The sequence below is a fragment of the Leptonotus elevatus genome, chromosome 7 (genome assembly GCF_054856555.1).
Source record: "Leptonotus elevatus isolate MCC_2025b chromosome 7, RoL_Lele_1.0, whole genome shotgun sequence".
NCBI classification, from domain to species: domain Eukaryota; kingdom Metazoa; phylum Chordata; class Actinopteri; order Syngnathiformes; family Syngnathidae; genus Leptonotus; species Leptonotus elevatus.
Window position 1 is genome coordinate 21,773,884 of NC_141245.1, and position 19,228 is coordinate 21,793,111.

The window sequence follows — 19,228 nt, forward strand, 5'->3', positions numbered from 1 at the left end:
ATAACAATATGCTAAGTTTATTGAAAAGTAAAATGTCCATTGGTTAACGTGAGTATGAATTGTTATTTGTCTATACGTACAGTATGCGCTCTGCATTTTACTGGCAACCAGTCCAGCGTGTATCCCCAACACTCGCGCAGTTATCTGGGATAAACTAAGCTAAGGCTATGTTACAAATGTGTATAATAAACTACAAATACTAATAATACTGCAATTGATTACAAATTTGAGAAATGTTATTTTAACTTTAAAAAAAGAGTACTACAAAAATCTACTATAGTATGTTTAGGGGGTACATAATAAAATAACAATTATTGTTAATAATATATAATAAAGATCACAAGAATGACGATAAAACAGATTTAAACCGGCATCATTTTTTCACCATGCCAGGATACATTGTTAAAAAATATATATATTTTGTTTTACTAACAGTGGCGACAATAGACTTTTATGCAGGGTTAAATTCCTAATCCGCACGGATTACATGGGGGGGGGGGGGGGGGGGGTGGTTGCATGGGTGTCAAATCAAGTACTTCCGTCACTGTTAGTTCCAGTCGGCAATGGTGCTAACTTGGTCAGGACAGGTGGCAGTGCTTGTCTTTCTCAGTGTGTGTGTGTTGGGAGTGGGGGGCACTCTGGGGGTGTCTTGTTGCCCCTCCGACAGAGGTGGGCGGGACACTCCACTGGGCCGCATGCCATGCTATTCTCAACCTCGGGCTCGCCTTGTTAATCTTCATCTGGGATGCCCGACATGGAGCTAATGGTGCAAATGGAGATCTTATATTGCATAAGCCTCCATACTGCCTCCATTTGTTTTGTCATTCTAATTCTATTTTTAACATGCAGGCAGGTTAACATACATTAGCTTAATGTGATTGTGGCGTGACAATGACTGTGCAAAAATATTGCTGACATCAGGTGAGACACGGTGCTGATGATATCACAGACAGAAAAGTATTTTGCAACCACAAGCAGAAGATTTCCATATTTCAGACTGAGCAAGATTAACCCAAGTAATGACTTGACTTGTTTCCTTGTTTTTTCAGATTATCAAACCAATTTTAGTATCTCACAAAGAAAACTCAAGAACTCAAATACTGTGAAATGGGAGATAAAACTCACCGCATTTGTACTTTGAGGTTCTGCTGTTTTGGTTAGCAGAGTTGCTAAATCCAGTAAAAATCCTGCCACAGTTTGGCTTTATCCTCAGGTGCTAGTTAGCTTGCTCCGTAGCTAGCTTCCTAGCTAGCTCCCAGGGTGCTCGTTTACCTGCTAGGGAGTGAGATAGATAACTTGGTAGCACCCATGGTACTTGTTTACCTGCTAGGGAGCTAGCTAGCTAGCTAACACTAGGAGCTAAAGCCAAACTGTGGCAGGGTTTTTACTTTCTGGACCTGGATTTGCCACCTCTGTTGGTTAGCAATGAACTAAAACAGTTAGAAGTAAATGTGTGAACAATAGTGATCATGTAATTAGTTACATCAAGTTTTGTGTTTTTTTTACTACTTGAGTTTGAAAAATGGAACATTTGTTGTCGTCGATTAATAATCATGACAGTACGTAAAGCGACTAGGTGTCGTAATGTTGGTATGGTGCATATTGTGAAATGAATACATTTGTCGTTATCAAAGTCCACGCATTATTGGACAGATAATTATGGCGGCAAAGATGGACTTCACTTTGAGCTGCTGCCCTCATTATCCTCACCGCCAGTCCTGAAATACGGCTAATACGAATCTTTTAACCCTAGCGGCAACCGGATTAGCCGAAGCTAGCGAGACTAACCACTGTTCTAACTCAAGACTATGTCATCTTGTTGGCTGGACATTTCGCTGCTCCACAGAGCGTTATAGTCTGGTGACAGCAGCAAAGAGACGAGGCAGTAGTTATCTGTACAATGGCCGAGTGGAAAACGAAGACTCCAAAAACGTGATTAGCAATTGGTTGACTTCAAGCTAATCGGTTCAACCCCTAGTATATGGCATCTGAGGAAAAATTATGTTAAATACCAGATAACATTGGAAGTGCAGCACACTACACCTCAAGTTCAAGTTTAACACATCAAAACACAGAATTAACGACTTGTGATTCACACTGGCATTTGTAGATCTTAAATAAAACGGATGACACACGACACTTGGACATTAGACCTGCTGGAAACGGACACAAATGGAGACCTTTTTTCATGTGTAAGGACAAGAACATGAAGATGTCACAGGAAGTGTCAACAGACACACAGAAACAGTAGATAGACGTTCACAGACATACCCATTTGTCCAAATCGACAGCCTGAAGGGGATATCATTAAAAAACGTTTGTGAAATTAATGCAGCATGAGTATGGTACCTACATTTCATCAACTCTCAAACTGAATCGTATTATATATACCGTATTTCCTCAAATAGTGATCTACTCAATTCATTACTTGGCCACATAGCAGCAAACAGCTGAATAGGGGGTTCACTAAAATACAAAACTGCTTCCAAACAAACCTTTCCCCATTTGCACTTGAAACCCGCCGAACAATATTTGCGGGAATGCGGTATTCGCAAATATTTTGCGAGAACCTTTGCACCACTGCAATCTTTTCCCCGTGTCCTTTTCCGACTCCTACCTCGGTCATCTCCACCGTGTTGGCCAGCATCTCCTGCAGGGCGCGCACTGACAACGACTGCTCCAGAATAAAGTTGCATATTGCCAAGTCTGGAGGCACTTTCTGCAAAAAAAAAAGAAAAAAGAAGGCAACATCAGGTTGGAGACGGAAGAAGCAGAGATGGGGACAAGAGGAAGCTGACTTGACTTGGGTCGGACTTAAGTTGCTGATCTTAGGACTCTCTCTCTCTCTCTCTCTCTCTCTCTCTCTCTCTCTCTCTCTCTCTCTCTCTCTCTCTCTCTCTCTCTCTCTCTCTCTCTCTCACTCTCTATCCATCTCTCTCTCTATCTCTCTCTCTCTCTATCCACCCATCCATCCATCTATCCAGAAAAGGCAACTGATCATGTGAAGAAAGAAAAATCATGTAGTCTGAGTTTGGTATTACGCAATAAGCGTTGAGGATTCGTCTAGGCGCGTAATGAATTACCTGGGCGTTGGACGTGGTCTCCAGGAAGCAGAGGCGGTTCCCGAAACCCTCGCAGGACAGACAAAGTTTAATCTGCTGCTCTTTTAGGATGGAGGCAGTGCACTGCAGAACCACCTGGTCATCCTGCACATGAAAAGCACACAAACAATACTATTTACTTTACGCGCCGGCTTTTCGGAAATGCTGACACAAGCGGAAAAGATCCATTCTTCCTGCCGTATCCCATGTTTGTCATTTAAATATCTTTGAATAAAAAAATGCAAAATCAGCAACAAGTCATTTTAGGTCTGATAATTCACGTTGTATGTGCTAAAATAATCGACATTATTTGGATCTGCTCCTCCTAGTATTTGGGTAGTAAATGTTTATAATTGCATATATTAATTTTAGGGGTGACAAAATTAGTGCGTTAATTTTGAGTTAATTTTTAAGTTCCTTTAACGCCAACATTTTTTTTAACACGTGATTAATGGCTGCCCCTTACTTGGTAAGCCTGTACTGGGGGAATTCCAGTGGCAACAGACATGTCCACATCAAAATTTAGCAGTAATAAATGTAGTAATAATGCGTATATTTGTGGAGACTGGGGTCAAGTTGTATTATACAATTAAAAAAATATGCAGAATTTTACAAGTTACTTCATGTTAAAGATTAGATAGCTCTTAATATGAAAAGAAAAATGCACTGAGCTGTCACCAACGTCTTACAAATGCAATTATGCCATCTAGTGGCAGAAAATTGACCTCAACACAAATCAATATCACACTTGGTTTTTTTTACAGTACAGTACAGCTCTTTAATTTTAACTAAAAATTATGATTATTAGGTTACTATTTTTTCCACTTAGTTATTTTAATATTTTATTGTACATTTTATTTCATAAGTTAACTATTGAAGTAATGCGATTAAAAAATCTAATCGCCTGACACTCCTAATGAATTTTAATATTTGTATTATTTAAGTTTATTTGAAGTTTATAGTGCACTACAACAAACACGATCTGAAAAAAATAATCTGCAGTATAAATATTCAAAAAATGAAACATCATGAACTGCTAGTCCCAAAAAGTAGGAGTTCAACTCATTTAAAATCCTATAGGATTAAAATAATATTCAAGAATTGCTTTCGAAAATATACAAGTACACACATACCCAAAATAAATGTGTACTTACATTTACACCGACACCCTAATTTCATGTCTAACTCATCTTACAATATTTAAAAATAAATGGCTTGCAAATTTATGTACCAGAAGTGTGCATTGATGTACATAATGCAAAGACTCTCTTCAACAGCATCGGGTCTTACAGGAAAAGCACAAAAATGTTGGGTAATTTTTTCAAATGTAGTGGATAGGTTCCACAGGAAAAATATAAATAGGTGTGAATAGCAAGACACAAAATCTTGTGGGTTGAATGTATTCTCTCTTCCGTGGAATAGTTTGGTTCTACTGTTTGTTTGTTTGTTTTTTGTGACGTGCGGGTGAAGGAAGGACGCAAAGTGTGTACACATCCCGAGCAGAGCGCTAACAGACAGTAATTTGACTGGTGCAAAAGACAGCGATAAACACTCCCTCCCCGGTCAAACCCCCACCCGACACTCGGCATTCTCAGCTGCTGCCTGCGCTCAGCGATTACACAAGCAAGAAGATCCGCCACTTAACCTGACTCACGTTCCTCTCGCCTACTTCGGCTCAGATTTGTCACATTCGTCGTGTTCTCGGCTTGAGGATATTTCAGACTCGGAGCGTTTGACCCGTCCGTGATTGTGCATCGTAGAGTTTTGGGCTCGAGGACGTTTGCATGTTTATGACGCAGAGCGGGGAAATGGAAAGTGACTCAGACGGGTGACCTTGTAAACGCTCAGGCCTGGAGAGTTTCCTTTGCCAAAGAGTGTCCCCTTCTCAACCACCCGATCATCTATCTCGCGTCAGCCCCAAAATGTCCGCCCGCCTCTCAAGTGGATTATTGCGGCCACTCACACCAATAACATCACAGATGAGATTCAAATGTAACTACGCGGGTGCCTAAATATACAACTTTTTTCAAGAAACGAGCCGTCTCTGGCGATATTTTTGTCTGGAGTTGCAAGCGAAAATTGCAGTTACGAGATGGTTGCAGCGGCCTTCAAAACAAGAAGAAGTGAGGCAGTTTGGCAATTCTTCAAAAGAGGCTTCAAGCTCTTTATTGCCCACTCCCAGTTTAAGTTTATTATAAAACTAAACATAAAACAGAGAGAATTACTTTAGGTATGTAACAAAACTACTTAACTTTGCCTTAAGAAAATTTGCTGGCTAAATGCTAACACACAATGCAAAACGCCAAAGAGGGAATATCACAACTAACATGAATTTTGCGGCAGTACTATATTTGAAGACAAATACATGTAGAAAACAATACAGTAGAACCCAGTCCCACCATCATGGGTTCCGGGTTCACGGTACCGCTATTTCACAGATTTTTTTTTGACCAGCTGAACTGTTAAAATAAATGTACATAAGTTATCCCGCTATTCACTCTTATAGTATTGCAAAGCATGACTCATGCTCTTGAAACTGCAAAACAGGAACTGTGCCTTTATCACAAGATAGCGGTTGAAACACTTTGCGGATGACCTGTTGAACTTTGACTGTTGGAACCTTCAGCGCCGAAGAAAGACACATCTGTATTATTATCTGCACAGTGACTCATATCCGTGATGGTTGTTGCTGTGTGTTCCCCAAACCTTTAGAGCAGCAACTTTGCACATCTCTGTCCGTTCTCCTCGCGAGTAAAAAGAATAAGTCTCTTGTCTTCCTTCCTTGTCGATTGTTTATTAATTGTTGTAGGTTGACTGAACCTGACAGTAACTCAATTTTGTTATTTACACTAGGTGGTAGCACACTACCTTGTTCTATCTCTCTATCACTAAATTAAAAAAAATTAAAAATTTAAACAGGAAGTATTTCAAGATCATTCTCATTTTTGCTGTAGAAATTAGTGAACGTCTCAATCCTCTACCATCCTGTGTTTTACACCTACAGACACCAAGAGCTTTAGATTCAATTTAAAATGTACATCTTTGGGTTGGATTTTTATTGTGTATGGGGGCGGGGGCAGGATTTGTTTACACAGGGATTGGTACACTGTTAGTTAACACTGTACAATAATTTTGTCATATCCATTGCTTTCCTTGCTCTCTCTCAATATATTAAATGTTTTTAATGTGTTTGTGTTATTTTAAATGTACAGTACAGGCCGAAGGTTTGGACACACTTTCTTATTCAATGCATTTGCTTTATTCTCATGACTGGGTTACTTTGTAGATTCTCACTGAAGGCATCAAAACGATGTATGAACTGATGTGGCATTATGACATTAACAAAAAAAAGTGAAATAACTGAAAGCATGTTTTATATTATTATATATTCTTCAAAATATTGCTCTGGTTACTTTTTTGCATACTCTTGTCATTCTTACCTCTGGGAACTCCTTAAAGACTGTTGGAAAACCCTTTCAGGTGACTACCTTTTGATGCTCATCGAGAGAATGCCAAGAATGTGCAAAAAAGTAATCAGAGAAAAGGGTGGCTATTAAGTTATGTATTTATTGTAGTATTTTCACCTTTTTTTTGTTAAATACATAACTCTTAATGTGTTTGTTAATTGTCATAGTTTTGATGCCTTCAGTGAGAATCTACAACGTACAGTCATGAAAATAAAGCAAATGTATTGAATGAAAAGGTGTGTCCAAACCTTTGGCCTGTACTGTTTGTTTAAAGACATTAAAATAAGTGCAATAAATGCTATAAAAACATGCCTTTGGGGTATTTCTATATCGCAGATTTCACTTATTGTAGGGTAGTCTGGAATGTAACTGCAGCGATGGAGGGGGGTTACTATATTTTTTTTAAATTCAACTATCCCCTGCGACAAACGACCAATAATACCGCATTTTACGCTGTTGTGACCATCTAAAGAAAAAAAAAAGAAGGTGCAATACTGTACAATGCCCATTGAATTATAATGATGCAAAAACTGCTTTAATTTCTATTATGTATGTTACTTACATGTTTTTATTAAGTGCAATACTTTTAAGAACCCTTCCATTGTGCACTTGGTCGCAAAGATCAAGTACTTTTACCTGATATTTTTTTATACAAGCATATTACTGTACTTCTACTTTAGTAGAGTGTGAGTACTTTTGCCATCTCTCTGGATACGTGGCCACACACACCTCACCACGTTGTAGCCAATATACAGCAGTCCCACTGAGTGAATATGGTCCAGGTTGACCACAGGGTAAGCTGGCACGGAGGCCGCGCAAACTCTGGAGCTTAACTCACCGCTTTATTAATAGATGCCGCCTTCTGCATTTGAAGGTTGACACTTTGCGGCGGGCCAAACACACGCCCTGATTATTTGATAATCTCACCACGTTCCAAAGAGCCGAGAAGTTTCTGAGTGAAGGTCAGGATGTCCGGGTTATCGCCCGGCTGACCCAATGGGCTTGCACCCGCCACACATCCTAGCACAACAGAGCAACATGGTAGGGAGGGGTGGGATTTGAGTCACATGACTTGACTTGAGTCATACTTAAGCCGCCAATTTTAGGACTTGCTGGGCTCAAATCTACAAAATTCTTGACTTAACTCTTACTTGAGTCATGATACTTGTCAAGTATCATCTGTATGCATTTGAAAATCTGCATTTTCAATATAGTGTAAAAAAAGAAAATATATATATAAACCAGGCAAACCACCTATATGCTAACCAATTCGTAGGAAACAGTTTGCTTGCCTGAGAATTCTGCTTAGCGAGTCCTCGGCCGCTTAAAGCATCTCATTCTTGGCCATGATTTAGCTAAACCAGGTCAAATATGCTTTTTTTTTATTTTTACAAAACAATTATTTATGTTATGTCTGACATAGCTGTGGACCATGTTGAATGCTAAAAGAGCCCTGTAAATGTTTGCAAATGTCACTAGCTAAAGTGAACCATATTGGGAAATGTAAAGTCACCCAGAAATGTTATCAAGCTTTTTGATCTCTTGACATACTTTTAGAAGTAACTTGCCTACTTTTCTTTTACTCCACCTTTTATAGTTAAATAATAATAAAAATAATAATAATTAGAATTATGAATGAACACATTAATTAATCAAATTAATCATATTAAAATAAGGAAGTTATCTGGAGGGAATCCCAAACAACTTATCTTCATGTGTGGTGTCTATCAAGACAAACAATCCTTTAAGATGTGAAAAATCTGAACGTGTGTAGCGAGCTTTACTCCCACCTCTACTGGATGGACTCAAATATGTGGACCACATGGAGCCAATTTGTTACTCTGACACTTCAAGCCATGTAAAGCCGTCAAATGGCTTGAGAAGCCCGCGCCATGCACAGCAAGTTATGCCAAATAGTCATGATGGGCTCCTCACTAGTTGGGTTTCCTCCACCCATTTTTATTCGAATTTAGAAGAAATGCGAAAATAAAACGGAATGGAAACTCTTGAAATTCGAAAAAGAGCAAAAAAATCGCCAAAAAAAACCAAAACAAAAAGTTTTACGCTTAGAGGGGGTGTATTTTGAAGCAAATCGAAAAAAGGATAATGCAAATTTTGACGATGGAAAGAGGTTTTGCGAACAACCGCTGGCAAGACCGGATACACGTCGCACGTTTTGACCGGATTTTACGTCACGCGTACGTTTGTAGTCCCAAAGCAATGTCGGGCGATTAAGTAAGGTATGTTTGGGTGGACGACAAAACAGAAATATTTTGGGAATGAATTAAAGAAGCGAATATTAATGCTATTTTAGATGAAAAACAGCAAAGAAAGGCTACGGTTGATCAAGAATTACAAAAGTAAACTCATACGCCGTCATCACACGGCGCAGTCGCTTCCTGGTCTTTTTCTTACTTTAAAATTCGGGTGGATCACAATCACATCTCTATGGTGTATACCGTCACCTACAGCGGCGAAGTCCCCTCTTAATTTTCGCAAAAGAAGAACAGATGGAAACAGGCATAAGTCGCATGTCCGTTTTGCGCATTTTCAGTAAATTCGCTTAAAAAATTCGAAACAATTGGATGGAAACCCGATTACTCTTAACATAAACACCAACGTCAAGCTTACCAGAACTTTTTACAGTTCTGTATATACAGACAATGGCATCCGTGCAGGAGGACTGCATGCAGCAGCTAATCATGACGGCATGTCATTATCTGATCTCGTGAGGTTTTTTTTTGTGTGCGTGTTACTCTGCGAAAGCACACACTATTTGCTCGGTGTAAAAGGTGCAAGAATCATGACAGATATGATAATTTTTCAGGATCTCTGTGTAACAGATTATACCACCATTTTAACTTCGTGACATTAATGAACAAAACCTGGGAGTCACAGTTGTCGCCTTATACGCATCCTTTGTGGAACAAGGGTGCTGTCAAAACAAACCTTGTTTAAAGAAATAAGGGGTTATCTTCAAAGTATATGGGAGGCAACTTTTTTTTTTTTTTTTTGTATATTGGAGAACTACCGTATTATGCAGTGGTGCTTTGCGAGCAAGTAGCACGATGCATTCTGTTCTCTCTCTCTCTCTCTCTCTCTCTCTCTCTCTCTCTCTCTCTCTCTCTCTCTCTCTCTCTACATCAGCTCTTCCTCTGCGCTTCCTCTCCACTCCAACTATTTTCGGTGGCTGCACCTGTCGAGATCACGTTGCCTCCTTATGCTGACCAACAGATACTTGGGCACTGGCTTCAGGGGACAGTGGCATGTTTTAGGAGCAGGACCGAGCTCTTGACAAGTCAACTCAAATGGATGACAATTGACGAGAAGGCCAATCAATCAATATTTAGTAGTATTGGTGAAAATGTATACAGCTGGAAAGCTCAGTTACACCCAAGAGAAATAAGACTAAGACTGCAGAGGGAGGATACAATACAGTAAAATGCAGAAATATTGGACCAAAAAAAATGACACTATTGGGAAAAAATGTAAATAATATTCAAAAAGAAAAACGACTAAACAAAAATACAACATATTAGAAGAAAATGCAAAAATATCAGAAAAAAATACATACAAATTTAAATGTGGAAATATTACACAGAAAATACTAGTTAAAAATGTGAAATAATTAATAAATATTAAATGAAAAAATATAGGTCAAAATATGTGATTAAAAAAAAGCAATTTCTTTTCATCAGAAAAACGAAAATATCACAAAAAATATATATTTTTCAATTTAGGGAAAGACAGAAAATACATGATATTAGACAAAATTACAAAATATTATGCAATATTTGGGGGAAACATATTTAAAATAATATGGCACTATTAGACAATATTTTAAAAACAATAAATAGATTAATAGACTTGAAATAAAAATAGAATTTTACAAATAGAAAATAATACAAGATATTATAAAAAAAAATATGAAATACTGTATGAGATGCAAAACAAAAATATCTGGCAAAGTAATAAATGGAAAATACATATAAAGAAAATTGAAGACAAAAAATGTGAGTCCAAAAAAGAGAAAGAGGATAAAACATGTTTTAAACAGAAAAAGTATTAGAAGATAAACAACGCACACCATACTAAAAATAATAATAAATAAGAAATTTTGAGTGAATTTATTTTTAAATAGATGACAAATAGTTAAAAAAAAGAAAACAATACAAGCTACTCAACAAAATTATAATCGAAAAAATTATAAATACTATGAAATACTAAACCATACATACTCAAAAATACAAAAAACTTAGACGAAAGAAAAAAATAAATAAAATATGTTTCTCATTAGGACAAGAAACTTTCTCATCCAAACGAGAAACTTTATCGACCTAGCGAGAAACTTTTCTTGTTCTAACAAACAGTGTTTGTCAAACACATTACAACATAAGACAATGACAATGACATTCAAACATTCCCCCCGAGAAATCGCCCGAGGGGAAAAAAGGCCAATTTTGGCAAATGTTTTACTCTGTTGTAAGGTTAAACAAATACCCCAAAGAACAATAAAATAAAATAAAATGTTTTTCATTGTTGTAAGTGTAAAGCGACAAATAAAATACAGTATTTTATTATATGATGTATTTTGAACTAATCGGCCGATTAATTGGTTATGGCAATTTTATTCTGCCAAATATATAATATTGAGTTTAAAAAAAACACATCGGTCAGGACTCAGTACTGACCAGCTTTAGCAGAATGCACAAGAGAAGACCACCTGTTTATTGTGCAAGTGACGCAACAACAGGTGCCTGGACGTGTTCATTTGCCGGGCTCAACACTTGTAGAGCCTGGCTTTGACAGCTAAATCCTCTGGATCAAGTCAGCATCTACGTCTCAGCCAAATGATTTTATCTTTTGTTTTTTGATATGGCCATTCAAAAACGCAACGCTACAGTGTCTGCGTGATGAAGACGAATTGACTTCATCAAACGCGGGAGAGGAGGGATTGATGGTGAGGATTAACACATGTATTTATTGCACAGCGTGTCTTGAACACATTATCACACACCCAAAACGCCCTCAGATAATAATACAAGATATTAGATGAAAAAAATTACAAAAGAACTAGACAAAAAAAAATATGAAAACTATATATATATTATATATATATATATATATATATATATTAGCGGTGTCAAAATTAGTGCATTAATTTTGAGTTGATTTAAAGTTCCTTTAATGCCACTAATTTTTTTTAACGCGCAATTAATGACCGCCCCTGACTTGGAAAGCCTACTGGGGGAATTCCAGTCGCAATGCAGCAGACACGTCCACGTCAAAATTTAGCAGTAATAAATTTTATAATAATTCATATATTTGTGGAAACTGGGGTCAGGTTGTATTTTACAATTATAAAAATGTGCAGAATTTCACAAGTGACTTCATGTTAAAGATTAGATAGCTCTTAATATGAAAACAAAAACGCACTGAGCTGTCACCAATGTCGTACAAATGCAGTTATGCCATCTAGTGGCAGAAAAATGACCTCAACGTTTTATACAGTACAGTATATCTTTTTAATATTAACTCAATTTTACGAATTATGAAATTACTGTATCAATGACTAAGACTTTTGGCTTTTTTTCCACTTTTATTTTAACGAGTATGAAAACGTCAGTTAAAAAAAATAAATTATTGTACATTTAGATTAACCTTGAGTTAACTATTGAAGTCGTGTGATTAATTAAGAATTGTAATTGCCTGACACCCCTAATATATATATATATATATATATATATATATATATATATATATATATATATATATATATATATATGATTAAAAGAGGATTTTATCACATCTTTACTGTTCCACCACAAGAGTTGTATTTAAAAATGCTCTTTTAAAAAAAAAAAAATTATGTCATTCAAAAGGCTACTAACAGTATCTCTCTCACACACACACATCCCGATGCATCCCAAAAGATGCTAGCAAGTAGGCCACTGGCTGCTCCAGCTACTCCCTCTAGGCTGCACTCTTATAGTGACACACTATAAAAAGAAGCTTCAATTATAGACTGAAACTCAAATACAACTTGAAAGTGTCTTCCTCGGCCATGTGAGGCATACGGTGCAAACAGTGACACTGCTTTTACATTCAACACAAATTAAAAATGCCCAAAACTAGGCCGAGACCGATGCAAGGCAATGTTGGCAATGAAAACAACATGGCGTCCATAAACCATATGGCGAAGGAGTTAACCAATGCAGAGCAGGGAGGTGAGTTCAAAAAGTGTCCAGACTTTGTTGGACCCTTAACCCTTAAAGCCCCACGGCGTCATTGAAGTGCACCGCGCATTAAAAATTCATAAAAAGCCGCACTCTACTTTCATCGTGAATCGCATGGAGCACATCAGAAGACCACCAAAATCCTTTGGAGGACTGACCAATCAACTACTTGAATAGCATAGAGCAATGGATATTAAAAGTCTAAACACCCCTGTGCAGAGGCATTTGGGAGACCATGATAAATCATTTAACTCATTCACTCCCAGCCATTTTTACTGAAGCAATCCCCATCACTCCTGACTGACTGATTTTGCAAGGCCCACAGAATATTGTGTTGTATTGCTATAAAAACATGGATGATGGAACCTAAAGAAAATAAAGATTAGAGTCTCTTCTTTCATCAGGGAAAAAAATATATATTTCTATTTGGTTCTGTTTTGCAACAATTAGCTTTAGAACATAGCTCTAAGTTTTTATCATTATTCACAAATCTATTTAGAACTGTGAGGAAGCTTTTTGTTCAACATGGCCCTGGTTGATCTCTTTTGCTCTGCTGCCACCTGCTGGCCGTTTGTGTAATAACTACCATTTATTCAACCGTTCTTTGCAGTTGAGAGGCTGCATCTGTATGCTCTAGCATGAAAAAAAAAACATAAAAACGTATAAATGCGTCCTTGGGACACTTAATTTTTTTTAAAATAAAACATATTTATGCCTTTTTGGGAGCAAATGAGTTTAAAAAAAAAAAAAACGTTTTCACCATTCATATGACGTACTGTAAACCCTGATCAATTCAAATGAAAAACAACATGAAATATTTTCAATAGGGCAAACAAAAGTAATAAATAACTGAGATAATGTGGTTGTACAATTGTGCACACCCCCTTACTACTGGGGGAGTGGCTGTGGTCGGAAACAACCAATCACACTCAAATTCAAGTTCAATGGAAGTCAGCACACATCTGCCACTATTTAAATTGCAGATGATTAACTCGAAAAAAATATTTCAGATGTTCTAGTAGACAAATCCCTGCGTTTTCCTTTTTTTCTAGCAGAATTCAAAATATTTATTTTGCCAACACTGATATATACGTCGGGATTAATTCACTTAACATTATTTATTATGTGAAACAGCTTTGGAGGTTCTACTGCAGCTGAGCAACATCTGGAACCCTCACAGAAACACTTCACTCCACAATCTCCCTCTCCTCAACTTTTGGAAAGCAGCGACCAGGTCAGCACTTTGGGGTCTTTTTTCGGGAGGGTCCCCCCCCCCCCCCCCCCCCCCCCCCCCCCCCCTGAGCGCGAAGCGGACGCATCCACTGTGTCAGCTGTCTCTTTCAGGCGTTCGCTAGCTGCTAGCTGCTCTGCCTCCTCGAGCTCCGTAGCTCGCTCGCTCGGGCTCTGCTTTCCTCAGATAAAAATAGATAGCCATGCTAACGGATGCACCAGCCCCTGTCCGTCTGTCCGTCTGTTTGTCTGTCTACACACGTGTGCATAACAGTGATGATTTTTTTTTCTTTTTCTTTATCTTTTTTGCTGTCCAATGAGATTTTAGCCTCGATGTGCTTCCACGTCAATCTAATCCACCCGGGGGACTTTGAAATAAGTCGTGCTGGCCAATGTTCATGTAACTTAGCGATACGAGGCTGATATTAGATTCTGACATTATGATAACCGTGAGCAAAAATATCACAGTATTAAAATTACAGCTCTATAATAACCCTTTCTTTTTTAAATATTTGGGTAAATAAAGACAGCATTCTTTTCTCCACTGAGCACAAGCTATTTTATTTTTTTTAACAAAATATAGGATATTTGGTACATAAAGAAACACGTACCATGTTAAGATTAAATAAATGAATACATGTTAATATTCTTCTTCTCTTTGAATTCTCCTTCGTAAGTCACACACTCCCATCAGTGGTGAGCTATTTTTAGAACAGACCTGTCGGCTACTAATGTTGTCCTCGTGGCTAACTAGTACCCGCTGGCAGCACTTTTTTTCCTTCTTTTTTTTTAAAGACAATACATATGAATCAAACACACCTCCCCTCTGTTCGCCGAGAGGAAGGGGAGGAAAAAGCTAATTGTGGGCAACTAACTTCAAAGTGACTCAGCTCTGGAAGCAGTCAATCGTATCTTGCCCTGTTTAGAAGTCTCCTCGTCATTATCTGTTATAGCAAGTATTAACAGTTATTGAAATCTTGACTTTTTTTAAACCATGGTAAACCAGTAACGGGCCCTGCGCCTAAATGGGACCGCGATTTCAGATTCTGTCCTCACAAGGCCGGCGAGCTGTCCCTCGATGACGTCAACGTTTTTCTGCCGTCTGATTGCTTGTTTGCAGCAAAACTTGCGACAGCCAATTATTTTATTTTTTTTACGTCTGGAGTGATCTGCACACATTAACACGTTTGATCATCTGCATTGCTAGTGCTATGTTATTTGATAGGTAGGCTAAATGTTGATTCTGCTACAGATGATATACGTGGCACTCTTTTTTTGAGGGGGGGAGGGTGCATTTTTCAATACTATACAGTACATATTGATAGTTTCTATAACTGTGATGTTCTAGACAGTGGAGGTATTAACAGGTGGATTCAGTCGGGTAAGTCCCCAGTCCCACTAAAGGTGCGTGGCCTGCCAGTGGTGTAAATAAAGTACACTCACAGACAAACGCGGATGCACAAGTGCCAAGTTTAAAGTCAGAATCTTGCCAACGTGAAAGTAAGTCAACTTCCTTCCTTTTTTGGGGATGCACCAACATGTTCAACTACCGTTTGGACTGAAATGAAACGTCATCCAGATTGTTCCAGCCTCTCCCGGCCACCTCCAGGTTTGCGGTAGTGAAAAGTAAAGCGGACTCACCGTTCGCAGGAACTGGATCTCCTCCTCTCCCTCGCCCCCTTCCGCCATCCTTCGCCGCGCGTTATTGGCAGCACCTCCAGAGACAAGACAAGATCCTTTAGTTTGCTCTCTTCTTCTAGTTTTGTGTTATCTCCTCTTCTTCCCCCTTTCTCTCTCTCCCTCTCTCTCTTTCGGTGTGAGAGCGTGTGGGTGTGCTGGAGGACAGCACCCGTCCGGGTCGACTCTCACAGCGCCGTGCGAGAGAGTGTGAAGGAGGGAGGGGCATCCCCCACCCCTGCATGGCACCCACCTTGCCATGCCACCATGTTTGTAGAAGAAGGAGTGGCACTCCTTCACGCCGACAGACACTCCTCCCGCCCCTCCTTCGTCGTGTCTGAGGCTAAAAAAGGATTGAGGGGAGGGTGGCGGTGGTGTGTGTGTGGGTGGGGGGGGGGGGGGGGGGTTGCCTGTACATGTCCACAATCACATTCAGAAATTCATGTGAAATGGTTGGAAATTTTCCAATTTGACAAAATCTTCTGGAAAATTTCAGCCTTTCAACAGCAAATTCTTACATTTTACGGACTAAGCCAGTAACTAAATCGTAGTCATACAGTTTTAAATGATGACTTGTTTTTGAATAAAGGTATGCAACAAATCCCGAGCAAAAATAAGTGACTGCTAACAACACAAGCTAAAATTAGCTCCTCCCCGATACAAAAATATTTTAGAACGGTCAATACACATCACTTAAAAATACTTTACCGTCACCAATTACTGCTTACCAATTAGTTGGGGTTTTTAGCGACATCTTGTGGCATCTTACGGAAAATTTTATTTTTTGTTTTGTGAGTTTTGTTTTGTAAAATAAGTAGCTTGACTCAATAAAGCTTCGGAAACACTGGAATGTATGAAGCATTTGGGGTAGGTGGATCCGCATGATTGTCATTGGCACAGTCCTCATGCAGATGCACCACATGCATGCGCACACATTCACGCGCACATTCACGTTCTTACCTGCTCCGTATCCATCTGGCATCCGTCATCCTCTCCTCCATCTCCCACTGCGGCAGGGGGAAGGCGTTTTGGGGCCACAACTCTCTGGACACAATCCCCGCCTGCTGCCCGCTGAACGGAGACAAGCAAACACAGGCAGGCGGCTCTGGAAGGAGACGCGCCACCGAAGAAGACGACCCGAGGTGCACTATGGGAATTAGAGTCCCCGACGCAGCCGATCTCCCGCCTTGTGGCTTCATTTTGCCTAAGTCATGACTTGGCGTTTGCTTGTAGTGCAGTTGCATTGTTGTGCCTGAGAGTGGCGACATTGTGTTAATATTTGGGCCGAGGGACAAGCACCAAGATTTGAAGGGAAAAAAAAGTAACAGCCACTACAGGGAAACTGACGGTGGTCATTTTAAGCTAACGTCAAACGGCACCTAAAGTGTTACTTCCGGTCAATACCGGAAATGTCCAGTCCAACGCCTCATGCATAAATGAACCTGTACATTTTGTTTAGTTGCCCTAATCATATTTGAACGTTTTCAGAAACAAGAAGGAAAAAAAACAAATCAACAAACAACCAAATCTAGTTGCCTCAATTAAACGGTTGTAGATTACCATGGCCTGAATGACTAAAACACTACACTGACAGTCGGTTCAAAATTATTTATTATTTGATTTCTCACAGAGGACTCACAAAGTGCTTTGCATGGTTAAAATGCATGTAACACACAGACTGTTTGAAGGAGAGAAAAAGTCAATTAATGACAGAGTTTTTTCTTCATGTTAGTTAGCATGTCATGGAAGTCACTCTTATAACCAGGGGCATGGTGGCCATCGGGAATTTCAGGAGAATCCCAAACTGCCCGTCCATTCATTCCATCCTGAAATTGTCATCCTGAATCAGGGCCGGTCGCCTAATGCACTGAACCCGCAAAAAGTGAACCGCGGTATAGGGAGGAATGACTATTTAACAACAAATCTGAATTGAGCCCAGCGTACCTTTAAAAGGCAATTTTCCATAATATACCCACTTTAAAAGGACTTCAGAAATGGCATTTTTACAGCAGTATAACTAGCATTTCTTGCCCTCAGAGGCTCCGTCAATACACTAGCAGCGTGGGACTTGGCATGCACGGACTGTAGGACGCCTGCCTCGCTCGCTCTGCTTTGCATCTTTGCCTGCTTCTCGATGCCACATCGCCCTCTGTGCCAAGCCGGGTAGCTTCCTGCAGCAAAAAGAGGCCACCTCTGCGCATTAATGTCCCCTGTATGGTCGCCTCTTCCTCCTGGTGGCGTGTTCAAACAAGGATGCCATTGAGCCGCCCCTGTCCAGCTGCACGGCCACATTCACAAGTGCAAACACTATGTGCCCTGTGTGGTCGCTTGACACTCTCAGACATGACACTAGGGGGGGAGAAGAAAGAAGAAATCAGGATGGGTAAGCTGATATGGGTATCATAGAGTAGGGGGTTCTCAAACCGTTGTCTCTGGAACAAAGGGGATCCGTGAGCCATAGTTTGGGGGTGGGTCAAATAATTTGCAACTAATTATAATGTGGTATGATTTTTAAGTGAATAAAACAGAATAACCTTAAACAAATTCCATATCAACCCCCCAAAAAAAATATTTACAATAATATATTCTATGCAGCCCCACTGGTTGGTATTCTTAGCTAAATCCACCCATTTTTATCCATCTCAGGGGCGGCCATTTTGCTCCTTGCTGCCGACTGAAAATGACATCACAGTTGCTCGGGGCTCAGGTAACAACCAATCGCGGCTCAGCTTGTAAATGTCACATGACCAAACTCAGACAACAGGTGAGCCGCGATTGGTCATTAGCTGAGCCCAGAATCTGTGATGTCATCTTCAGTTGACAGCAAGTGGCAAAATGGCCGCCTCCTGAAACGACTAAAAACGGGTGTATTTTGTTTTTATTGCTTAATTCATATTCCACAAACACAATATTTACCAGAATGCAATTTAGACTCACGGGGGACATATTATTGTCAAGAAAATGTTTCTAATGGATACTTTCATTACACAGTTAACTTTTATTTTCAGTTGTGTGACGGGAAAAAAATGACAAAAGTCACATTAACAGTGAATAAAAGTTGCACCCTGGCAGCAGCTGGCCCATGGAAATAGATTTTTTTCTATTTCCATGATTTCCTATGGGAAGTGCCCAGCAAATGCTACTTCCTGGGGCACACTGATGATTGTTCATCACTCCCTCCCTCTTTGCCGGCCTGCCCGCCTGCAACTCTCCTCCTTCCTATACAAGTGCTGCATGTGTGCACCATTCTCTCTCTGTGGCCTCACCCCTCCCCCTTGCACACTCGCAGAAACTGATGCAAGTTCCCCTATCTACCAAAGCCAGTTCCTCCATTTAAGATGCTGACTTGTTTATGTAGACGCGACTAGTGATCATTTTTTTCTTTTGCGCCGTTCACCCAAACTGTTGCGAGGCCTTCTCTCTTCTTTCCACGTCTCCTTGATGGCAGGTGCATGAAGTCTGGCTCCGCTGATTTGTGCTCACCGCACATGCTCAGAAGGGGGGCTTGACTGACTTT

The 19,228-nt window shown here is 39.6% G+C and overlaps 1 protein-coding gene across 17 annotated transcripts in view; it reads right to left on the reverse strand.

Annotated features, from left to right (window-relative positions):
• ryr1b (ryanodine receptor 1b (skeletal)) overlaps positions 1-16,903 on the reverse strand; it is an 81,442-nt gene extending 64,539 nt beyond the window's left edge. For 12 of the 17 annotated variants that reach the window (XM_086080724.1, XM_086080721.1, XM_086080716.1 and 9 more), the window contains exons 1-5: positions 16,672-16,903; positions 15,676-15,749; positions 3,084-3,206; positions 2,618-2,719; positions 2,272-2,292 (exon numbers count right to left, since the gene is read on the reverse strand). In XM_086080724.1, coding sequence (XP_085936850.1) covers positions 2,272-2,292; positions 2,618-2,719; positions 3,084-3,206; positions 15,676-15,749; positions 16,672-16,693 — 342 coding nt within the window. In that variant the 5' untranslated portion in view covers positions 16,694-16,903. The remainder of the gene's footprint in view (positions 1-2,271; positions 2,293-2,617; positions 2,720-3,083; positions 3,207-15,675; positions 15,750-16,671) is intronic. The other 5 variants (XM_086080726.1, XM_086080723.1, XM_086080719.1 and 2 more) reach the window with 1 other exon arrangement.
• Positions 16,904-19,228: the final 2,325 nt, after the last annotated feature.